The following is a 25,864-nucleotide window of genomic DNA, read 5'->3' as shown; positions in this document are numbered from 1 at the left end:
TTGGGATAGTGTCCGGAAGACACACATGCTTCTCTACAAAGGCATGTCTGTTGGGGGTGGGAATGGGGAGAATGTCAGATATTCCAAAACCCCTGAGGCCAAATTTTCAGCCAATGTCAATCTGTGCCACTCCACTGCCTTCAGTTGACTCCACCAGAGGATATGGCCCATAAGACACGTTTGTACCTGGCCTCCTGGTGACGTGGCAAGGGCAATATTAAAAAGTAGCAGCTGTGGATCATAAAAAAGGAGCCATATAAATGTCTAACAGATCGAGTGCCCCTTCGTGCTATTATGGGTTCTATCCCCTTCGTGGAAGGTAGGTCGACTCGTATTTAACCGAGGTTACACTTGATCTGAACCAAAAGAAGCCAGTACTTTCAGGAAGAGCAGTCAGATAAAACATAAGTCAGTGTTCCCTGCCCCAGCTGGTCTTTGCCCCCCTGCTTTGCAAATGGAAAAGAAAGAGACCTTAGCAGCAGTCCAGGCTGGTTCCCTCCCCTCCCCCTGCCTGGCTGTTTTTTGGGCATGGAGCCCTTAGAGCTAGGAACACAGCACGGTGAGGAAAGAAATAAAATAACTGACTTCATCAGGTTTCATCACATTCACAGCTAGTTAACCATGAACTGGTGACCGGTTAACTGCTGCTCGCAGAGCCATAGGAGAAAGTCTGATTTCCCTTTTGCTGGAATAAGCAGCAAACACGCAGACAGGCTCCCTGCTTCCTTTAACCTGCAAAAACAAGGGAGTCCTTCAAAGCTCATCCATCCGCTCAGTCCTCTCTCTCTTCCCTACATTCTAAATCCCTGATAGTGTAAATCCTCACATTTGCTTCCCTCCCTCTCTCCCTCAGTCACACACACACTCTCTCCCCCTCCTCCCTAGTCGGCTGCTATCTGATCTATGATGATATGTGATCTCTTGGATACAACCACACACACACACAAACCACCAGGCATTGCTGCTACCCAGCTGAGCAAAATGTCTTTCTCCTAGCAGCGGTGCTCGTCATAGCTTTCAAATCCTTGACGATGTGGCCATGCTTTCCCCTCTGCCTTCTACTTTCTCTCTGTTTCTGCCTGCTCTTCCTGCCCTTGGGGCATCTTTGCCCTCCTCTCTGTAGCTGTATGGACTCCCACACTATAGACTGCAGGGATCAAGGACTCCCCAGGGTTCCTAATCTGTTTCCACTGGACGTACGGAAACTTCTCATAGCTGACAACAACATTCAGGTGATACCGGCTGATTTCTTTATATTTTATGGTGATCTAGTCTACTTGGACTTCAGGAATAACTCAATCACCTCCTTAGAAGAGGGCACTTTCAGCAGTTCCACCAAGCTGGTGTTTTTAGACCTAAGCTACAATAATTTAACGCAGCTTGATGCTGGGATATTCAAGTCGGCAGAGAAGCTGATAAAATTAAGCCTTGGGAACAATAACCTAGTGGATGTGGACGAGGCTGCTTTTGAGAGCCTGGAACAGCTCCAAGTGTTAGAACTGAATGACAATAACTTGCAGAGCCTCAACGTGGCTGCCCTGGATGCACTTCCGTCCCTTCGGACTATACGTCTAGAGGGCAACCCATGGGTCTGTGACTGTGACTTTGCCAACCTCTTCAGCTGGATACAAGAGAATGCATCCAAGCTTCAGAAAGGTAAAGCTAAATGACTTGCAAGGCAGCTAGTGTGTGTGTGTGTGTGTGTGTGTGTGTGCACTCACGCTGTTCCTGTTGGTCAGCTTGTCTGTCTGGGTGTATTGCCTGCAGTGATCCAACCTGTGAATTCTGCTCCTACCACAATTACACATTTGAACCAGCGAGTCCCTTAAAATGAAGCTGGTTTCCTTTAGTAACAACATCCCCTCCCAGTAAATGTGATATTTTGGTCCTGAGACTAAAACCTATCCATGTTGAGAAGGAGCCTTTTCAATTAGGGTAACCCAGCACTGATTCTCTTCCAGGCTTTGGTTTCTATTAAGTAAATAAATATATTTCCCTTAATAAGCCCTTTGAATGGCTGAATATTTGTGCCAGCACATGGGGGAACCTGATCTTACCCTGCCTAGATTTTCTGTGAAGCAGCACAGGATAGTTCAGTCCATGCATCCTATTTTATACCACTGTGGTTGTTGGACCCTCTCCTGGAATTAGTTGCTTTTGATTGCCTGCATTAGGATCTCAAATTCCAGCTTGGTTGTTGCTGGTTTTCATACAAATAACATAGCTTTTAGTTTTGGAAGCCAATTTACACGAGAGCGCAAGCTGCAAAATTTGGAACGGCATCCAGGTTTGGATCTGGAACACCTCAAATGGCGTTCTGGGGTTTTGGCCAGTTATTTTTCAGATGTGTATTGAAATAATATTAAAGCAGCCATGTGCAGGAATCCAGACTCTCCCTGCCCAAAGTTCCTGTTAATCTTACAAGCCTTAGCTAGAGATCAACCACAGTTCATGGTTCCCAACAAGCACCGGGTCATAAACTCATGCCACCAGCCCCCAAGATGCACATGAAAGACAAACTGCTAGGAGCGTAGGTGCTAACAGTGTTACTGAGGGTCCACAAAGTAACACCCTTAATGAGATCACGGCTGCCTAGTCTGCTTCTGAGCAGAACTATGTTTGACTGGGGAGGAATGGGGGGTGGGGTGATAAAAGGTTGAGGCTTGAGAGCCAGGGAGAATGGGAGGAGATGGAGAAAGAGGAAGAATCCATTCTCTAAAGAGCATCTCTGTGTATTTCATGGAATGTCAGAGGCAGAGGGAGAAAAACACAGAATGAGCCAAGAAAACGATTTCAATAGCTTTTCCCCTCCTCTTCGTTACCAGAGAGGCTGTAATCACTTATGTGAGCTCTCCCTGTGCTCGTGACCTTGGGTGGCATTTTTGATACATTAATCTTGTTTGCCCTAGATGCTCAAGGATGTAATGGAACCAGCTCCTATTAGAGATGAATGAAGTGATTTGGGGAGAAAAAAGGGTTGATCTCCTCACCCCCGCCGGGCGTGAGCCGAATCTCGACCTACTTCCCCCACGATGCCTGGGGCCAGCTTTGGTCTGTCTCTGAGCGGAGTGTTGGCAGGATCTGAGCCAAACCCTGGCCCATCTCTTCCCTGTATCCAAGCCAAACCTTCATCCATCTGCCCCTCTGTGTCCCAACGGAACCTTCACTCATTTCCCCCAACTCCTTGTCTCAACGGTATTTTAATTTTTCTCCCCGAACCTTTAACTGAGCAAAAGCTGTGATCATTTTCCCCCCACCTCCTTACCTGAGCCAGCATTATCCCTCATTCCACCCCTTTTTCTTAGCAAATCTTTCTCCCATCCCCCCCAAACCACCCCAATCTGTTCCACCTTCAAAAATATTCAAATAATGAGATCCTCCCCTCCCCAATCTGCCTCCCTTCCCAGGATACCTTCCTCCCCACCTCCACTTTCACCCTCCCATTGGTCTTATGCCTGTTCCTAAGTTTACCTGTGGTTCTTTAGCCTGGAAATCCCTAGAGATCAAGTTTTCTTACAGGATTTCCCATGCTTCCTGGGGTCAGCGAGGCTAAAAACACTTTGTCACAATGTTTTGTCTCAGCCATTTCCAACCCCAGATGAACCCAAAAATATCTATATATTTGTTCTGAGCACCAGAAGGAGGTGAGAGATGGAATCTCCATCCTTAGAGGTTTTTAAGGACCGGCTTGACAAAGCCCTGGCTGGGATGATTTAGTTGGTGTTGGTCCTGCTTTGAGCAGGGAGTTGGACTAGATGACCTCCTGAAGTCTCTTCCAACCCTAATCTTCTATGATTCTATGAGAGGAAGACCACTTGGAAGTCTCTTGATAAAGATAAAAGAGGTAAATAACAGGGGTAACATCATGGTAGTGGTCTACTATAGACCGCCAAATCAGGATGAGGAGGTGGATGAGGCATTTCTAGAACAAATAACAGAGATATCCAAAACACAAGACCTGGAAGTAATGGGGGACTTTAGCTATCCAGAGATCCGTTGGAAAAGTAATACAGTAAAACACAAAATTTCCAGTAGGTTGTTGGAATGTGTTGGGGACAATTTTTTTGTTTCAGAAAGTGGAGGAAGTAACCAAGGGGCAGCCATTTTAGACTTGATTCTCACCAACAGGGAGGAATTGGTAGCGAATCTGAAGGTGGAAGGAATTTTGGGTGAAAGTGATCATGAAATGATAGATTTCATTATTCTAAGGAAAGGAAGGAGTGAGATCATCAGAATAAGGATAATGGACTTCGGAAAAGCAGACTTTAACAAACTAAGAGAACTGGGAAGTAAGATCCCATGGGAAGAAAATCTAAGGGAAAATGGAGTTCAGGAGACCTGGCAGTTTCTCAAGGAGTTGATATTAAAGGCAAAACTGCCAACTATTCCAATGTGAAGGAACGATAGGAAGAATATAAAAGACTATGGCTCCCTCTTTAATGGCCTGTAAATCAAGAAGGAATTCTACAAAAAGTGGAAACATGGACAAATTGCTAGGAGGAGTACAAAAGAATAGCACAAGTATGTAGGGACAAAAGTAGAAAGGCTAAGGCACAAAGTGAGTTACACCTAGCAAGGGACATAAAAGACAGTAAGAAGAGGTTCTATGAATACATTAGGAGCAAGAGAAAGACAAAGGAAAGTATAGTTCCTCTACTTAATGGGGAAGAAAAGCTAATAACTGATGACATCAAGAGGGCTGAGGTATTTTAATGCCTATTTTGCTCCAGTTGTCACTAAAATGGTAAATTGTGACCAGATACTTCACATAATTAATATTAACAACAAGGGGGAAGGAACAAAGCCAAAATAGGAAAAGAACAGGATAAAGAATATGTTAGATGTACTCAAGGCAGCAGGGAGTGATGAAATTCATCGTAAGGTGCTTAAGGAACTAGCTGAAGCAAGCTTGAAACCATTAGCGATTATACTTGGAGAACTCAGGGACTGTGGGTGAGGTCCCAGAGGACTGGTAAAGGACAAACATAGTATCTGTCTTAAAAAAGGAGAACAAAGAGAACCCGGGGAATTATAGACCAGCCAGTTTAATGTCAATATGTGGAAAGATACTGGAACAAATGATTAAACAATCCATTTGTAAGCTCCTAGAGAATAATAGGGTTGTAAGGAATAGCCAGCATGGATTTGTTAAGAACAAATCATCCAAATCACCCTAGTTTCCTTCTTCGATAGGGTTACTGACCTAGTGGATAAGAGAGAAGCTGCAGATGTGATATATCTTGATTTTGGTAAGGTTTTGGACCACAAATAGAATACGAGTCAACAATGTTATGCAAATGCGAAAAAGGCTAATACCATTCTGGGGTGTATTAATGTGAGTGTTGTATGTAAGATCCGGGAGGTAATTGTCTCACTCTCCTTGGCGCTGGTGAGGCCTCACCTCAGCTGGAGTACTGTGTCCAATTCTGGGCACCACATTTTAGGAAACATGGACAAATCACTCTTCTCTGGACTCTCTTCAACAAAAGTGATAAAAGGTTTAGAATACCCGTCCTACGAGGAAAAGTTAAAAAAACTGGGCATGTTTAGTCTTGAGAAAAGACAACTGAGGGGGAATCTGATAACAGTCTTCAAATATGTTAAGGTCTGTTATAAAGAGGACAGTGATCGATTGTTCTCCAAATCTGCTGAAAGTAGGACAAGAAGTAATGGGCTTAATCTACAGCAAGAGAGATTTAGATTAGATATTAGGAAAAACTTTCTAATTATAAGGGTGGTTAAGCACTGGAATAGGCTTCCAAGGAAGGTTGTGGAATAGCCATCACTGGAGGTTTTTAAGAACAGGTTGGACAAACACGTGTCAGGGCTGGTCTAGGTTTACTTGGTCCTGCCTGAGCACAGGGAGCTGGACTTAATAACTTCTCAAGGTCCCTTCCAGTCCTATATTTCTGTGATTCCATGATTCTATGAATCAACAGAGCAGAGGAGCTCACCAATTTACCGAAAAAAAATCACTAAACTTTTTCAAGCTTTCAGAAGATTGAGTTTGCAGCAAAGGTTTGGGCAGGTTCTTATTTTATCTGAAATGGTCTCCCTGTCCCTATTCCCCAATCCTGTGAACACCTGCTTAACTTGCCTGACAGGGCAGTGCCATTGACTTCACTGGGACAGTTCACATGAGTGAATTTAAGTACATACATTCCGAAGGGGTTGGAGCCCTAGTTCACATTGCCTCATCGAAGCTACTGCTGTTAAAAGGGTAGGCTGTCTATTTCATTAAACTTAGGAAAGTATTACTCAAGGAGGTGAGGGCAAACCCAAGCCACAAAGGGCAAGATTTTCTCAACAATACTTTAAAATCATTGGGCTAACTGCCCCCACTCTGCCCCAGGCCCCACCCCTACCCCACTTCTTCCCCAAGACCCCATCCCCGCCCCACCTCTTCCCGCCCCCGCTCTGCCCCTGCCTGACCTCTTCTGCCCAGTTCCGCCCTCTCCCTCGAGTGTGCCCCGTCCCCACTCCTCCCTCTCCCCCTGCCGCTAAACAGCTGATTGTGGTGGGCGGGAGGTGCTGGGAGGGAAGGGAAGGAGTTGATCGGTGGGGCCGCCGGTGGAAAGGAGGCACTGGGGGGAAGAGGAGGAGCAGGCTGCCTGGGGATGCTAAGCATCCACTAATTTTTTCTGTGGGTGCTCCAGCCCTGGAGCACCCACGGAGTCAGCGCCTATGCAAACAGCAATCCACCTGGACATTTGGCGATCCGACTAACTGAATTCCCTGATGTGCTGCTGCAAGTTTGGAGTCACAGAGGCGTGTTCTTGCTGTCAGCACATCAAGATAAGTAGGGCAGCCAGCGTTATGCCTGGAAACAGTTTAGAAAGGAAAGACAGAGACAAATTGTGCAGGTTTCAAGATAAAGGTCTGAATTCCGCACCACGCTTTTCCTTTTCACTTCTAGAGCAATTCCAGTGTTTGGATATCACAGTACACGCTAATGGGGAAAGCTGAGATGTGGCGAACTGGCTGGTGATTATCTCCACTTGAGATTGTTTAGGTACATGGCGGGATTAACAACAGATTGTCAAGGGACAGAGCTGTAAAGTTATTGAGCCTGGGAATCTCATATGCCTTTCATTCAACAATACTGAGTTCCTGTTTAAAAAGAAAAGAAAGACACCCCCTCCTGAAATACAGGTGGAAATTTAAGGGGGGAGGGACTGATTCATCAGTGCCCTATGCCTCTTTGCACCAGCTATAATGCCCCATCCATTTCAGTGGACCTCCTTGGCGGGCTCAAAGCTGGTTCGGGGCATCAGGGTGGATTGGAGGAGGAGAAAGCATGCCAGAAGAGGCAGGAGGTGCACGTCTGCTATTCTGTGGCTGCTAAAACAACCATAAGGATATTTTTAACCTGCACTAGGGACTGAACTGGGGCTCAGGACTGCAGCTTTCAGATACTACTGTGAAATATGGCCCCTGTAAGGATCAGAGACAGGTGGAAAGAAACAGAAACTAAGTGGCTGGGGGAGAGAAACTTCAGGATAGTCGGATGCTGTAAAATTACTCTTGATTGTGAGCTTAAAATGAGACTGTTGAAAATGCAGTTTAATGTGCCCTGCCTCTCATATAGCAGAGAATGACACAAACTGGAACTGTGTATCGAGTCCAGCAACTACCCCTCCCCTGAAATTTGGGCATTTCCTTAAAATGGGATCCTGATCCGGGGGGGCTCTAGCTTTTTTGCCGTCCCAAGCACGGCAGGCGGGCTGCCTTCGGCGGCCTGCCTGCAGGAGGTCCCCGGTCCCGCGGCTTCGGCGTACCCGCCGCCGAATTGCCACCGAAACGGTGGACCTCCCACAGGCACGCCACTGAAGGCTGCCTGACTGCTGCCCTCACAGCGCTTGGAGCGCTGGTGCCTGGAGCCGCCGCTGTCCTGATCCAAAAATGCCTTGGGTTTGGGTTTTGCAAAATAGACACCCAGCTGATGAAGTTCAACCCCTAGTTGATGAGATTTGAAAAACATTCAAACCACTCTGCAGTGTAGCCCATCTGAATAGAAATTCCATTCTGCTGCAGCAGATATGGGCCAAACCCCAGAACAATTCATCCCAAACACCCTCCTTCCCCCTACACTCCAAATGTTTGGATAAATCAGTGACCTGGATATGAAAAACAATTCAACCCATGACGGTTTGCAAAACCTACATCCATTGTGCCTGATTTCTAATTAGCAGGGCAACTACTGGAAAAGGCCTCTGAAGTTACTTTTTCTGCTGATCTGTCTTCGACTGTTTGACCAGAAAGTCTCTTCCCAGCTATGCTGCTCTTGCCTATCTGGCTCTGTTGCTTCGCACAAACAGCTGACATTTGATTCCTTTTATAGATCTCAGCCTTTATGAACCTAACCTTTATTTCTAAATAAAGCATTACTCAGCAAAAAGTGCTTCTTCTCACCCCCTAAATTGCAGACAGACTTGTGACAGGAGCTGCATAAAATGTTTTGCACTCAAAACAAATGGCTGCTGATCACTTTGCCAATTTTATGGAAGGCAAGTACTTTTTTTTTTTAATGTAAAATGTTGAATTTTCATCACAATCCAGAACAAAGGGCAATTTCCCCCCATCTAAATGGTTCCACGTTTAGTGAAGACAACTTGTGCAATGCATTAAACTGTCAAAAGAAGTGAAGGTCAATGTAATAATAATATTTGGATTGTATATAGCAGCTTTTATCTGAAAGGATCCAAAAAGTGTGCTTTCCAAACTATGGAAGAAATTCAACCTGAGGTTTAAAACTGGTGCCGGCTCTATGCACGGGGGGTGAATTTCATTGGATATACATGTGGCACCATTGAATTGCAGCAACCAGGTAGATGACGGCTGCACAGAATGCTAAGAATAATGAGGGAGAAAACCAGGGCAAATGTCTGCTCTTAAGAAATCCTCCATCAGATCTGTAGAGTCTATGCAGAGAAGACAGGGTCTCTTCCATTAAAGGTCTCGTTTGGATCAAGGGCTGAGCTGGCTTTGCCAGGATTTGACCTTGTTGGTTGAGGGAGTCAAGGGAATTGCACATTTGAGGCTTATACCATTATGGCATCCCCTCTGCTTCATTCTATTGGCTCCATAACACATTTCATTTTTTGCTTGCTGGGTTTTACCAGAGGTGATAGACAAGGTCCAGATTCACCAGAGTGGAAACTTTAAGAGGGAAGGAGCTCACATGGGCTCCTTTAAGGAACCTGATAGAAGTGGGGTAAGAAATGTGCTATTAAAAAAGCGAGAACTGATGCAGGGCATTTGGGGAGTTGGTGTGAATAACTTTCAGAGGCCGATTCAAACCACCCAAGTCTGCTGGGTCTGCAGGGCTGGTCTAGGGAGATCTTGGGACTATTGGATGAAATATTGACCCAACTGACATCAAAGGAAATTTTGCCCTTGACTTCTGTAAGGCCAGGATTTCATCCATAGTCTGATGAGATTTCTGGTATTTGCTGCTTCATGTAGAATGAAGCAATGCCATGAAAATACAACCCTGCTGCTCCTGCTATCTGTAACAACCTTCCTGTATCTCTGGACCTCATCTGCTCTCTCTTTCTCATATGTCCCATCTCAGCTGAAAAGGCCTAAACTTCTTAATTTCACTCTTCTAATGTTATTATTTACTACTGCAGGCCCTGATGCTTTGCTGCTTGCAGGTGCGCCATGAACTGCAGGATTGGGGCCTAACTCTGCCATTTCATCATTTAAACCTATAAAGCCTTCTGGGCACACGGCTTGGAAGGAAGATGCAATTTTAAAAATTAAATGCTGTAAAAGGATCCCGTTGATTCTCCCCACTTGCATGCAAAAGGTGGGTTCCGATGAAATGCAGGTCCTGAAGGGAATTCAAGTAGCCTGCGGTGCCCATATTTAATTAAGTGCTTTGTAGAGGTCTCTATTGCTATTTTATACCTTGCATGGACATGCCTTGGGTAGCTGTGAGCGTGACCTTGTTTACTAATGGCTAATGCATTTTTAACATGACTTTTAATTAGAGTTTAAATAGTCCTTGAAGTGTGACTGTGGTGTCTCCTTTCTGTCATCTTGCCCTCTTTTTTTTTTTTCCTTTCAGTGTCTTAGGAAAAAGCCTTTTCAGGAAGGGCGAAGAAGCTGGTGTGCTGCATTGGTCTTGCAAAGAGCAGCCACTGTGCCACTAAACCTAGTGTCAATAGTACAGGCATTCTCATCTTGTTGCTATTTAATGCATGTCCCACTTAACTCCCCCCTACATTTTATAGGAACAAAAGGCTTTGATGGTCTTATATGCTAAACCTAGCTATGCTAGGGGGAGGGCTAGCTCAGTGGTTTGAGCAGTGGCCTGTTAAACCCAGGGATGTGAGTTCAATCCTTGAGGGGGCCATTTAGGGATATGAGGCAAAAATCTGTTGGATGATTTAATTGGGGATTGGTCCTGCTTTGAGCAGGGGGTTGGACTAGATGACCTCCTGAGGTCCCTTCCAACCCTGATATTCTATGAAAACGCTGTAGAGCTATGTCAATGATTTGCATCAATTTAAGCAGAAGGTAGAGACTGTGAATGGCGACTATCAAACCAATATGGTCTGGTATAATCCCTGTGATGCACCACCTCCTTTTCTGGAGTAAGATGCCTGCTGTGTTGGCCACTCACAAACTCCCTAACCGATTTTCAGTGGTTATAAATGTAGGAAATCAACGGTCCCAACAGAGGGCGCTGTAGTGCAGATAGGGAACTGGTTTTCATTGGTGCACTATTTACCACTGCTCTGAACGTGGTTAGCTGACACAGTGGTTTAAATGACAATGCTGTCTACACTAGTGCTTCTATCAATGGTCCCACCAGTGAGAGAGCAACAGTGGGAGATTGCCCATCTAAGCCTAGTAGAGTCACCGCCACATCTCCTGTGCTGAAGTAACAGCAGAATCATAGCTCTCTGGTTCCCTTTGAAAATTGTTGAAAGGGACCCCACTGGTGGCAGGAAATCGCACATGAAAATACAAAGGCCCCATGTCATTCTCTTGTTTGCCAGGCATTCTTTTGATCAGCTGTTGCTCCGCTTTAGAAAACTGTGTGCACAAGAGTCACATATGACCTTAGGAGAGCCAAAGGGCATTGGCTTCATATCACAGCTGACGTACACCCTGCTGTGCTACTGCAATGAGCAGTTTTGTAGTCAGCCACCTCCCCGATATAGACCGCTTAGAGATGAGCTGCACAACAGAACTGGGAAGCAGGTTAGGGCTGAGTGAGGGAGTAGGAGAAAATGGGAGCCGTGATACACAGTAGGTGGAGATGAGATTATGAGCAAGTTTTCCAGAGTGAGGAAGTGGAGGTTGAATTGAACAGGAAACCAATGTGGGATTCCAGGGGTGGAGCAATGGAAAAGAACAACTTTAGTAACAGTGGGTTTTTTGTAGAATGGAGTGGGGTGAGATCAGAGGGAAAGGTTACGATGGATGAGAGTCAAGAGATGACCAAGTCATGGTATGTAGTCTAAAACAGTATGCTGCAATTTATCTGCACTCCTGATGTAGGTTCTTGCTGCCAGCAGCCAGATCCTGGCCTCGTTGACATCAGTGGCCCTAATGGACTCAATGAAAATGGTAAATGTTAATTTCAAATGGTGCCCTATATGTAAAGGCACAAGTTTTATTTAAATTTCTAGCCAGGTGGAAAGTCAATGAAACTACTGACCTTTTTGTCACTCCTGTCTTCCTGCCAGTAGTACCTGTACCTGTTTCTCTGCTATACGCACAAGGCTGCCTTTACACTGCATGCTAGTATAGAATTAGATCAAGCTTCCACCGAAAAGGCAGGAGACTACAGTCCATTTCCACAGCACAGCGTTTCATCGGGTATCAATGCATATACTAACACATCAATAGTTTAGTACATAACATCCAAGGCCAGGAATGGAATTAAAAGCTCCGAGACATCTCACACATTCAGCAGCTTTTAGTCTATTCATGCAGAATCCCCTAACAGAAATAAGATTCCTCCACAAGCACCGTGCATGGGTTTTTATTTATACACTGAATCCTGCTCAGTTGCAGCAAAACGATCTGTTACTGGCTTCTTTTGTTCTGTTCCTCATTTCTTAGGATTTTCAAGAGAATTTTGGTCATTCCTATTTTGCAACTTCACTCTGGCCAAAAGTTTCGGGCTTAATCTACATTTAGGATCCAAAACAAATAGTCTGATTTTCAAAGGTGATGAGCAGTCAGCTCTAACTGAGGGTAAATTGAAGTCAGTAGGAAGTGTGGGCACTCGCCTCCTTTAAAAAAAGTAGGCTATTTATAGGTCTCTAAATGTGGAATTAGGTGCCTAACTATAAACACCCAGATTTGAATTTTTTTGCCTTTCTTTTTTGGTAGCCATAGGCAGGAGCCGAGTGGCAGTTCAAATCTCTTCAGAGCAGAAGTCTCTCTCAGTACTTATTACTACAACTAAGACATTAGTGACAGTGTTAAAGTAGAAGAAAGGGATCTATAACTAGAGGCAAAATACAATATAAGGAATAAAATGCCACATTTAAGCATTTCAAGGCTTTGTAACCTCAGTAACATCAGCAAACAGCTACAATTTTACCCAAAATGACAAATATCAATTTTACTTTTTTTCTAGGAAAGTTGGGAGGGGATAGCTCAGTGGTTTGAGCATTGGCCTGCTAAACCCAGGATTGTGAGTTCAATCCTTGCAGGGGCCGCTTAAGGATCTGGGGCAAAAATCAGTACTTGGTCCTGCCTAGTGAAGACAGGGGGCTGGACTTGATGACCTTTCAGGATCCCTTCCAGTTCTATGAGATTGGTATATCTCCATATATATTTTTTTTAATTCAAATGCTCTTGCAATAATCTTCAGTAACTCACTCATGCAGATTAAAATAGAGTTGAGGAAAATATTTGCAGTAACCAATAAAGTTTTAGTCCCTCTTTCTGCTGGCTAATTGCCTGCCAACATATGTTGGTTTTTACAAATTTATCAATTATTCAATGGATAGTTTACATGTAATATTAACTAAGGCAAGAGTAAGTTTCTGGTATTAGGGAATTATAATGATTAGTAGAAGAAGTAGTAAATATTTATAGTATGGTAGCACCCAAAGGGCCCAATTGGGATTTGTGTAGGGTGCTGTATAAAGAAAAGGGGCAATCCCAGCCCTAAAGGGAAAACAGACTAAAGCAATGATATTGCAATACTAATGGGCTTCAAAATATTCCGTATAAAAGGTATAACTAATACAAATATTTCCTACAACATCCTAAGTATTAGGAATAACCAAGGACAGAGCATGTACTCAGAAGGTCTTTTAAAGCAGAGTCAAGTTACCCTGAGGCCAGTTATGCTATTTGCTGCTTATCTTGAGCCAGAGGAACATAAATCCAAATCAGAAGTTACCGGACAATATAACATCACTCGTTGCAGACGTCTGGGGAAATATTCCCATCAGATCCCAGAGCAGGCAATTTCAAAGCAATCAGTGGGCCAGCTGGTGTGTAGCTAGAAACTTGTTTGGCTCACCAGCACCAGTGACAAACATGATTGAATCATGGATATTGAATGTTGCAGATTTCCTACACAGCTTAAATGTATCTGGGTGTTTTGTGTGCTGTTAGGATTGGGTAGGACGGCAGGGTCACATCTCTTTGCGTGGCACAATGTTCTAACAGAGCTGTTTTTAAAAAGAGAAACAATTTTTTGCTGAAACTGTCTTCCATTCCATTTTTCATCCGGAAAAAAAAAGCGGGGGAGCGGGGAGGGGAGGGTGAGAATATAGATCCATTTTCCAGATTGTCTCCATTTTCAAAGCACTTAAGCAGATGCATAGTCCTCCTGTCCCCCTCTACATTTAGACATGAATTAGCTGCAGTGTGAGTGCCTTCACCTGATTGTCAGGGCTTTACCCCATTGGAGGCAGAACAACCAGCAAGACTCCTTAACATTTCCCCCTCTGTCGTGTGACAATAGTAAAGCATCCCTGAGTCCTGTTCTTCGAACACTGAACAAGGAATTGTATTAAAATAAGTAGAGCTTCTGCCTAGAACCTTCCCTCAGCACTATCCTTCCTCACTTTCTGCTATTTAAAGAAACAGTACACATATCCTGACGTGCCTCAGAACACACCTCCTTTCAAAATATGTTCTAGAGCTCCATCAGTCCCAAGCTTCCAACTTTATTTAGCCTGTCAGCTCTTTAAGACACATCCACCTTGTTGTCATGTGTACATAAAGGCTCTAGTGCAATGCCTAGCACCTGATCTCTGCCTGGGGTTCTAAGTGTTCCCATAATAACAAGAATGAGAAACAATAGACTGCTTGCAACATGAATACATCTGTCTCTGCAAATGACACACCAGAAAGATACAGAACGTACGACCTTGTCCTTGGGACAGCTGGAGTTTACAAGATAAAGGGTGACCCTGACCAAAATAACATACGTGACATATTTATAACACTTGTTATTTCATTTACAGATTTGTGTTTGGTATGAAGAAGCGGCTCTTCTGTACACTGGGTGGGAGCAAGTTGATTTATATATAGAGTGACCAGATGTCCCGATTTTATAGGGGCAGTCCCGATTTTGGGGGCTTTTTCTTATATAGGCTCCTATTACCTCCCACCCCCTGTCCCGATTTTTTACACTTGCTGTCTGGTCACCCTATTTATATAACTGTCATCTTTATTAGCTCCAGCTAATTTTTCAACTTCAAACTTCCACAGCCCCCATGAGATACCTTTTATGGGAAAGCCTGGTAGAATTTTAAAAGGGGTGAAATCAACAGGGTTCTATAGAAGTTACTCTCAAAACCTATAGAAATGAACAGTGAATGAGATCCTCGCTCCGGTTATTTTAGCCATTTTATAGAATTGTGTAGGAGGTGGGTGGGTTGTTCAGGGTCTTCATCACAGTCCTGAAAGTTGCCAGTTCAGATCTCACTCACTTTCCCACTGGATCCCCATCGCCAGTGCGGTTGGACATAGTGCTGGCCACATCACGCCCATGTGTGCTGCTGGCCATGAAAACGAATGTGCCTTTGTCACGTCAGCCCATGGCTCGGGGGGACCTTATAGAATTGTGTAGCCGGGATAGAATTCTCTATTAAACTGAATAGGACAGTTCAAAAACCTCTAGAAAAGGTAACATTCCTATTACAGCCTATAGAACTTTTCTTGGACTGTGGACTTACAGAAAGGAACCGTTCAACTGCTAGGTTTTTACATTTTCTCCCATTAACTGAGGTTTTATCTCCAAAGGGCTGGATAACTTGGGCACTTGTTCTTGGACCAAATTCTAGTGCTGCACTAATAAAATCACTAAAATCTTGGACAGGCCAGCATCTGAGATTAGTGACCGTGTAGGGTGACCAGACAGCAAGTGTGAAAAATCAGGATGGGGTGGGGAGTAATTGGCACCTATATAAGAAAAATATTCCAAATATCGGGACTGTCCCTATAAAATCAGAACATCTGGTCACCCTATGACTGTCAGATGTACCTGACTATGGGTTTACTATTCGTGTCAAGCAGCATAACATAAAATAAGACCCGTTCTTTGTCAGGTTTTAGACAGCAGTGGAGGATTGCAGTGGGGCAAGTTCTCTAGGGCTCCGGAATACAACTGATACTCTGTTGAGCATCTCTGCACACATTTTGCCCACTTCTGTACAGTTTGTCTTCTGGCAAGGTTGTTATAATTTGTTAGGAGACTCAGAAGGATTTTTATTACTCACCAGAGAAGATCTTATCTCCCATCTGGTGACGGAAAGACCTAGTCTAAATGATCCGTATGTAAAACTGGAGCTTCATATTATGCAAGCACATAAGTAATGCTAGCTGTGCATGTCTTGATCTTCTGTTATCTAATGTCCTGTTTTCAGACCTCTCTATTGCACCAGGAATCACGCATAGGAAACAGTGCAGTCTAGGTGTTTGGGCTTGAACTGTGGCTTTAAGTCCTATGCCATGGTGGGGACGGTGTGCAGGCACACGACACCAGTGGCCTCCTCCTAGAGAACATGACCGTGGCACCACTCTTTGACCTGAGTGACTCTACTGTCTGTTTCAGGAGCCAACTCCTCCTCAATCACTTTGGGGAACCTAGGGGAGTCCTTGGGGTAGATTTGTGCTGGTGCCTAAGGCGCAGAAGGGAGTCAGCTTGCCACTTCCACATTCAGAGGGCGAAGCATCTGGTATAGGCTGGGGCAGTCCTAACTTGTATCGCTGTTGTAATGACCCCTGTCTTCAATCATTGCAACAGGAGTGAAGAATCACAGGGGCTCAGGTCTATACTGACCATGCCCACTCTCTCTTTCAGCCCACTCACACCGTGCCTCATGTGCAGGGAGATGGGATCAGCACAGAGCTGGTGGAGGTGACTCTATTGTGGGAGGCTGCTGCACTCAGCGGGAATTCATTGGGGGCACAAGCAAATAGCTTCTCATGCTGTCGCCCCGCCCCCCCTTGCACACCCACGTTGGGCCAGGCACAGCCGGCCCTACCTGGTGGTGCACGGCCTCTCTTTCCTTCCTTTCGCTCTGTGCTTGCATTCCAGTCAACGTGCTGAAATTCCCACTGAGTTATTTTTTTAGGCCTTCAGAATGGTGACTGGTTTCAGAGTGGTACCAGTGTCGGTCTGTATCAGCAAAAACAACGAGGGGTCCTTGTGGCACCTTAGAGACTAACACATTTATTTGGGCATAAGCTTTCGTGGGCTAGAACCCACTTCATCAGATGCATGGAGTGGAAAATACAGTAGTCAGGGTAAATATACAGCACATGGAAAGATGGGAGTTGCCTTACCGAGTGGGGGGTCAGTGCTAACGAGCCCAATTCAATTAGGGTGGATGTGGCCCATTCTCAACAGTTGACAAGAAGGGGTGCGTATCAACAGATTCAGACATGTTTGCATGGTGTGTCCCCAATCCTGATTGGAGCTCTGGGTTCTGTTGTTAAACAAATTTTAAACACGACGATTAAAGAAAAGTCGCGGGGGTTCTCAGTCAAGACGAGGATACTTTGCCGTCCTTATTTTCAACAGTTTGTTATTGCAGCCCCTGGGATTCGCACACATTTAAGTGACAAAGGGATTATCTAAAAAAAGTCCCAAATCCTTATGCACTGTGTATTTATGCCTTTGCTAGAGTGGCTCAGTAGGTTAATACCTGTGCGACCCATTTCTGGAAAGTATCTCAGTGTTTCTCTATTATCATGGTATAATAGATCGGTAAGGGTTAGATCATCCCTGCTGATTTTCACTGCAGAGAGGAAGAAAGAAGCAATAAATGGTAGACAAATGGACAATACTTCTGTCAGAAGATGAGGAGCTGAGCTTAAATGTCATCATTCTTCTGGCCCTCTGACCCAGGTGGGTGGAGAGGATACGGACTAGGTGCAGCAACCTCCCTGTTGGGAAATAACCATTGTAATTAATGCTGACCACTTTGCAGCAGGCTGTCTTGCCCTTCCTTCCTGCACAGAACCCCCAGGATCACTTGCGGGAGGGAGTTCCATGTACAGAGGAGACAGACCAGTGGATTTAAGATCCACCACGTGGATTTGTTGCTAGATATGAGATAGGACCTCTTCTCGAACGCAGAACATCTGTACTTCTGAAATAATGGACTCAAGTTTCATGATGCTGAAGACAACTCACATTTAAATAGCATGAAGGGTGTGACACCAAGCTATGAAAGACAAGAAAGGAATTGTTATGGTCCACATATCTTACTAAATTCATCATGTGTTGCCCAGGTATGTAGCACTTCCAGTCGGCAATCAGTAGATATGATGCAATTTGTATTGTAGTAGTTTTCAACCCGTGGTCCGCAGACCCACTATGTACAAGATTTCCAAAGCAGTCTGCACGTCCATTCAAAATGTTTTAGGGGTCCACAAATGAAAATGGTGAAAACCACTGGTGTCCTGCCTTATCCATGCATCACCTGGGGAGGAGAAGCACCATGCGCAGTTGGAGACGTTGCTATTGTTATCACTCCTGTTACAAATAAAGGACCTGATCCAAAGCCCCTTGAAGTCAACAGGAAAACCCCCATACTTTAATGGGCTTTGGAACAGCCTCACAAAGTTAATTCACCAATTTGAATGGAACAATACGTGGTCTCTCTCTCTCCCACCCCCACCGACTCCAGCTCCCAATGAGTAATGGAGTCACGTTAGGTTATTCCCAAAAAAGCTTTAGCGTTTTCCCCCCCCCCCCCTCCTGGTCTCAACCAGAAGAAGGCACATACACAGTGTGGGTGAGCCATAGCTAGGAGCTAGCAAGGCCTCTTTTGTCTCAAGCCGAGCTTTGCCCGTGGCATCTATTAGTTTCCATGACTAAGAACTCTGTGAAAACTCCGGGCTAAACTAGCATGTCGGAGTGTGTGAGAATAAAGCAAGTAGAAAATTCCAATCTAATCTGGTTTGTTTGAGAGCGTGACCTAGATTCCAGGACCCACAGCTACGCAAAGAGGAGCACTTTGTGTGTGTGTGTGTGTGTTTTGTTTTATAATCAGGCTTTCCATCACTGCAGCACACTCTAGTCTAGTTCACACACAGCAGGAAATATTCCCCCAGGGCTCAGTACAATACAAACGCTCTTTGATTTGGATGCTTTACATCCTGATGTAAGGTGAAGACAGGGAATGTCATACGGGGAAAGGAACAGAGCTGACATATTCCCTCTCGGCTCAATCCTGCTCCCACTGAGGTCAACAGTAAAACTACTATTGACATCTGTTGTGCAGGATTGGGCCCCAATCTTTCCCAGTACCACACAAAGAAAATCTGCCTCTTAGATACTGGACGCATCACCATGCTGAGTTATTCCCAGGCTCCAGGAGGTGATGCACCTAGAAACAATGTCTCTTTCTCCTGTTTCTCTCAATTTCTTTTTCTCTCAAGAAAATACAGTGGCTCCAATATGCCTGTGCATGGATGCTGCTTTGTGCCACTCCAGCACACAACACAGCCCTAATTCTGGTGGATCCAGACCGTGAAGGATTCCTCCTGTATAGAAACTGCTACATGCTGGGTCGGGGAACAGCCAGGATGTACTTATGCCAGGCTGATCTCTGGTTGCTGGAACAGTGCATCCAAGAACATAGGCAAACAGTATAAATTAGGCAGTTCTAAGTTAAATTGAGGACCAGATCAGTACCCTCACTGAACCCCAGGATTAGTGGGCACAAAGGCGGCTTAAAACCACCTTCTGCGCCCCTCCTCTAGACTTGTGCTGACTACAACGCAGAGGTACCAGAAAATAGGAGCCCTCTTTATTACAGTGCCACTTACCATAACACTATATCTCCATACCCCTATTGTTTTGCCTGTTTGCTCTGTGTAACTATAATAGGAAAGGAACGCTTTCACTCTGTTCTCTGTGCGCTGTCCCCTTAAATGGATTGGAGTTCCCTTGCCTACTGCACGGGGTAGCTGCCGTTTTGAATTTTAGTCCAGATGCTGAATGTTACAGAGGGCAGGGCTGTGCTCTGTCTTTCCTTAGGATTTTAGAGTTGTTCTTTCTTTCATTCTTTCTTTTGTTCTTTGTCTGAAATAAATGTTGTCTGTGTAATAAGGGCGTGACAGACAGGAGTGTTGGCAACAAACAGGAGTCCAATAGCTACTGTGGCAATCTATGCCGAGAAATACATGCCTTGAATTTTGTATATGGGAAAACATAGCCGTTTGGAACTAGTTTCTCCGAACGGTATTCGCAAGCTAACTATCGCTATGGAAGCTGATAGATGGTCAGCCCAAACTAGAAGATCGGATCTGACCACCTTTGAGGAAGTTTGGCTCTAGCGATGCATCCCAACTTTATGATTTTCCTAGGTGTGTGCATATGCCTAGAATTATAATTACACCACCACTCATTTCATGGCACCAGAGATAGTGCTCTTGATAAGGCTGTATCTGTAAAACGAAAACAGGAAAAGCAGGCGTACACATTTCAGAATAACACACTATTAACTAGTTTTGACCTAAGAAGTCATATCGGGCCTTGACTCTCCCCGCTGGCTTCAGTGGGACTGCAAAGATGTTCGATTGTATGCTCTTTGGGGCAGGGACTTTGACTTTTATTCCATTTTCGTACCACGTCTAGCACATTGAGACCCTGATTCGGGGCCTCTGGGCACTTCTGGAATACCACTAATAATGTCAGTGAGTCAGTGCAGAATTTTATTCTATGGATGAAATTCACCCCGGGCAGAGCTCCAGCACAAAGCTTATCAGTTACTTAAATTGCATTTAAGTCCAGTAGAATTTAAGTGGTGCATAGGCCTGGTCCTTGTGTAATTCCGACAGACCCCAGTCAGCAGTGGGCGGGATTGAACCTGGGACCTCAAGAGCTTATGTATGAGCCTCTACTGAACGAGCTAAAAGCCACTTGCCTCTTAGCTTCAGCTGTACAGACTCATCAATCCTAGAGGTCTAGCTGTTACTAGAGGGTGACAGAGCACCACACCAAGCAGGCATGGGTTACACTTGCCCTCTGAATTTGGGGTGAGTTTCAGCCTGAGTGAATATTCAGGCACTTGAGCTAAACAATGGGCTGCTCACGAGTATTCACGCTAGTAAAGCCCAAAGGGTCACAACCACATTCAAACTGAAATTTGCTTTCACATCTGACGGACTATTTGCAGATTCTCTCCCCTCTCCCGCCCTTCCCCCATTTTCTCAGTGTACTTAACTGAAACCTTCCTATGTCCCCTTGGAGCAGACTTTTCTGTCACAGCATGGCACTGATCTCCTCCCCATAGCAAACTCTTCCTGTTCATTCTAATTTGCAATATGTTACCCTGATTCGCTTCTGGCTGCTCCCTACTTATGTTCCAACATGTTTTAACCGTTAAGATATAATTAGTGTTTGAGAAGCAAAGAGCAGCTAGATTTCATTATTTCTAGTGTACAAATTGTATTCAATAAATCATAAGGAAACTGGATGTTTCTGGGGAGTTGCATATGAAGCTTTGCTGTCTTGGTCTCTGTTTCAACTCCAGTCTATATAAAAAGTATCCACAAGTTTTTATTATTTTGATGGACTCTATGTGATGAGCTGATGGTCTCAGACCAATTCCTGAGTTATAGGAGTAACTCCAGTATCTGGGAGCAGTAGTTGGGGAGCTCCCGCTAATTTTAACAGCAGAAGGGGAGCTATGCTTCCCACCCTGCTGCTCCCCATTACTTTAATCCTCTGCAGTCCCAGCAGAGAGGCCCAGGAGTAAAAGTCAGTTCTGCAAATTGAGGGCACTGAGCACCCTGCAAGATGACACCCTCATAAACGGATGCAGAGACTGAATGGTTAAAACTGAGGGACTCATGGGAAAAGAATATTTGTGAATATTAATTCAAATTAAAAAGTGAATTGGGATTCAGCCATATGCCAGGAACCTGAGCTTCCCCAACCAAGAGTTTCAATCAGCGAGGGTTCAGAGAACCAGCGTGTGAATGAGGCTGCAGTTTTGGGATTGTACATGCTCTCTGCTCTGAAAATGGTCCCATTTTGGCAGGATAATTTAATGGAATCAGGACTAACTTTCAATTTGCAATGAAATGCATAATGGCTCAAACTCCTAGCCTTCCAAATGATTCGCCATTGATTTGCTACAGCACCCATTATGAGCTTTCAGTGCTGTTCAAAGAAGTTCTCTTGCAGCATTCTCCAACATCCCTTTCAGAAAGTTTCTTTCTCTCCCTTTGTTATTTCCTGGCCATATCGCCTCATGATTCGTGACTTGACTCTTTCGACCCAGTGTGATGCATCAGCCAAGAAATTTTAAAAGACAGGATTTTTCTCAAAGGTTCAGATGATGAAAGTCTGACTTTTTCAGCACAGTTGGCCAGTCAGGTCCTTTTATGTTACAAAATGTGATTGTAGCAGCCTGACATGAAGCAGTTTTCAGGATACAACCAAACAGCAAGGAAATTTCTCAGAAGCAGGAGGAAAGAAATTGTCCTTTTTCTTTTGAGAGAATAAAACTGAACTTACAACATATGAGGCCTTCTCTGCAAACTACCAGTGCAGCGGACAATTAATTTCTAGGTGCAAATGTATGCAAAGGTTTTGCAGAGTTCGGGGCCTCTAGCATATACTTCTTGTCTACCATTGACACACTGGAGGTGGTGTGCTCTTTAAAGCTTGGTGCCTCAGTTTCCCCATATATTAAAAGGGAATAATACATGCCTAACAAGGGTATTAGGGAATTTAATAATGTAGGGTTAGATTTTCAAAAGCACTTAAGCAATTTAGGAGCACAAGGCCCTTTGAAAGTCAATGGGAAATGTGGTCCTAAATCACTTACGAGCTTTTGAAAATCACAACATTAATATTTGTAAAACATATTAAGATGCTTGCATAACATTAAATCTATTTTGGGGTTTTCTAGGTTGGACTTCACTGTCAGACTTTCAAAACAGCCCAGGGCTAGATTTTCATGTGTTCATCATCCAAAGCTGGGGTCTGATTTTCAGTCATGTTCAGAACCCTATACGCAAGGCACTTTTGAAAATTTGGCCCTGTATTAGCTAAGCATATAGGTAAATTAGGTTAGTATAAATCATAGCAGACTTCTGCTCGTCTCCTTTCCCAGATTTTAGGAAGCCTGTATACAGGTGCATTTGTTTATTTGCAATATAGAAAAAACCTTTCCAGTTCCACTAGAAAAGCTTACGCAAAAAACTGTGCCTGGCCACATGTTCTAAATGTGGCCAAATTTTGGCATAGTCTGATCCCCTCTGGTAGCTCATTCCATAGCCAAACCTTCTTCTCCAAGAATGCTTTGTGTCCAGCTCTCATGCGCTTCATCAGGGCCTTTTTTAGCTGCATTGTCCCAGAGAACTAGGTGGCTCTTGCATGGAGATGAGGCTTACATACACTATATTATTGGTAGTAATTATTTTATCGTTCTGAGTACAACTAAAATTCTTACTTGTGACAATCTGGTAAGAAGAATGTAAATCAATAGCTGTGTGTGCAAATTGCAATGAGTCATTTTATAACTGTTCACGGCTTTAACATCTGATAGAATTGAGAGAGAGAGAGAGAGAGATCTAGGTCCTATGGCTTAGCCTCCCTTGCTAAGACCTCTACATTTTCTCTTCACCCTGGTTTCTTTCCCAGGGATCTTGGGAGGGGAGGGGCTTCTGTTCCAATCTTATTTTGCTTTTTACCCTTTTTGTTACCACTGGATAAATAACTAGGTTAGAATGGCTATCCCAAGTGCAAATGCTAGCTAGACCCAATGCAAAGCTCCAGTGAACAGGCCGTGTACTGGAAAGATCTGCAGAGATGCCTGGAGGGTACAGAAAACACCCCTGCAAGCTATGGAGCAGCAGTTCCTTCTCTCCTACCTCCTCCAGCTGCCCCTACTAGTCACAGACATTATAATTAAATTGTACCCTCTTCCCACTAGCTGAGTGCACCGATCCATCCCCCGGCCTGCACAAAGTCTAGGGAACATTTATGGACCTGTTTAAATACAGAGCAGCCCCAATTTGCTGAAGGTCTCAGAGGACATTTGAAACCTTTGGTTTCCGCAGCTTCACTGGATGCTGGCTAGCGATGCGGACAGGATGGTTTCAAAAGGTCCACATAGCCAACCAGTCTGTGTGGCTGTCCGGCACACATTTCCACTGCCCTCCAAGCTTAGAACATGCAGCTCATGCTCCAGGTGGCAATTTGTCATGTGGAAACTGCTCAGTAGGATCCTCTGCCACCCAGCCTGGGGCATGCAGACTGGTGTCCTCTTTTGCTAGCCTGCTTTGGAGAAGCTGGCGGGCGGCTGCGTATTGTGCTATGGGTGAGAGGAGCATGGGGCACAGTGAAGAGGATAGAACCTTGGGAGGATTAGCCAGGGTTGTGCCGAGAGGTTTAGGAGCCAGAATTTAGTAAACCAGGGTTGTAACATGAAAGGGTCAAAAAGACAGTGGAACAATGAGTCTAGGATGGACTTCAACCTAACCACATCCCAAATGAAGCAACTAATATGTAACAGCTAAGCCGGGTCCAGACTGTCTGTCACACCTAGATCACTAGCTTCAACCGTCTCAATCTGATAGTCGTAAACACCCCATGCAGTCCTATTGTAACAACTCTCCATGTAATTAAAATGAAGTGGGAACTGTGTTCATGCAGTACTGCCCCAGAAACACACCTTGAACTGTGAGCACGCAATGATACAGAGTCAAAACCTGGGCGGCCAGGGGCCTTTCCAGCTATTCTGTGCTCACCAGCAGACAAAGGGAAGAATGTATCAAATAGACCAGTAGCGGCTCCCAGGCCATTAATACACATTTCTCGTATTTCCCCTTTACATTCCTATCCTCAATAGCCAAGTAGAGTCCATCATGCTAACGACCCCTGAAGAGTTCACTCACTTTACCCATCAGTCCATCAAAGCACTTCCTTGGCACCATTAGAAATACTCTCTCCAGTCTGCTTGCTCTGCAAGGAGGAGATTACTTTTACTAGTGTCCTCGCTGTCCGTATCAAGCTACATTCATATTCGTTTCTGAATTTGGATTTCCTAATTTCATCATAAAGAAACCAAACTATTGCGCAGCTCTAGGCATTCCTCAATAATGCATGGAGGAATAATATCTTATAACAAAGTGTAAAGGAGAAGTTGAAAGCAGATCACAGAATTAATCAAGCATCGGTTAATCCCAAGCTGTTATCTTGATCAGAAGGAAAAACATCACTATAGTTTTAGCCATAGGAAGCGGGTGGGAGGGGGGGAGGCCAAAGTTCACAACATGAGCACCAAGTGCACTCGACCTGGGCATCTCTCTGCACGTCCTTTGGCTTAAAGGAACAATGATCTGTTTCAAACAAGATCATTACAAAGGGTAAAATTTACCCTCATGCGAAGGGCAGCACAAGACCTAGGCATTATTCAAGTCTCACTTTAGCCCTCAAAATAAAGTGTAATTGGGACTTAGATGGTGCATAACATTGCTCACCCTTTGCGCAGAGGGGAATTTTACCCAAAGTGACCTCCTGGTTGGTTTTTGTTGCTGCACACAGCGGGAAAAAATCCCACAGGAGAATGCACAGGTATTATAGGGTCGTATATGAAAATAATACTATGATGTGGAGGCTTACATTTAAGAATGTGTTTTATTTTTATAGGTGACTGTAGCACACAAGAAACATACCCAAAACAGACAGCCCTGAAGACAGAAGTCCTGTTGTTATTTACAGAACGTGCATGTTGCATGCTTTCCCACCCTGACTCACTAATATATCAAACCTGGCCTGAAGGGGTAAAGAGAAGTGCATAACTCCGCCTTCATGGTCCATTCCATCCTTGCCTTCTTTGCTGAGGTCAACACTAATGTTCTATTTTGGGGATGTGGACACTTGTCTAGATACTCCCAAAGCTTATTTCGGATGGGCTGTGTAACAACAGCCATCAGATGATGTCAGCTTTTAGTCACTTCCTTCCTGGACTCACTGAATACAAACTTAGAAACCTAAAGGTGATCCCCATACAAATCTCCCCAGCTATCCGCGTCCCAGCTTTAATCAAGTAAACGATCGGCCAATGCGCTTCTCATCTCCTCCCTCTTTTGTTTTTTTTCTTTGCAGGTCTACATGAACTCCAGTGTTCCCTGCCTGTGGAAAACAGAAGAATCTTTCTGGATGAATTATCTGAGGTCAGCTTCAGTGAATGCAAATTTAGTTTGTCGTTAACGGATCTGTTGATCATCATCTTCTCTGGCGTCGCGGTCTCCATCGCCGCCATTCTGTCAAGCTTCCTCTTGGCAGCGCTGGTGCATTGCTTCCAGAGATGCGCTCCCAGCAAAGATGACGATGACGAAGAAGACAGCGAGGACTGAACCATTCCTGTATTTAAATATCCCTCGTTTATAAGTTACTGGA

The 25,864-nt window shown here is 44.5% G+C and overlaps 1 protein-coding gene across 1 annotated transcript; it reads left to right on the top strand.

The window, feature by feature from the left end:
• Positions 1-903: 903 nt before the first annotated feature.
• LRRC38 (leucine rich repeat containing 38) lies at positions 904-25,864 on the top strand. The gene is given in 3 exon segments (XM_024197707.3): positions 904-931; positions 934-1,656; positions 25,571-25,864. Coding segments are annotated over 3 exon segments (1,002 nt in total). The 3' UTR covers positions 25,822-25,864.

The sequence above is a fragment of the Terrapene carolina genome, unplaced genomic scaffold (assembly GCF_002925995.2).
Source record: "Terrapene carolina triunguis isolate 2854851 unplaced genomic scaffold, T_m_triunguis-2.0 Scaffold714, whole genome shotgun sequence".
In the NCBI taxonomy this organism is placed as follows: Eukaryota; Metazoa; Chordata; order Testudines; family Emydidae; genus Terrapene; species Terrapene triunguis.
Note: the sequence above shows the minus strand (reverse complement) of the source record. Positions and strands in the feature narration are given on the sequence as shown.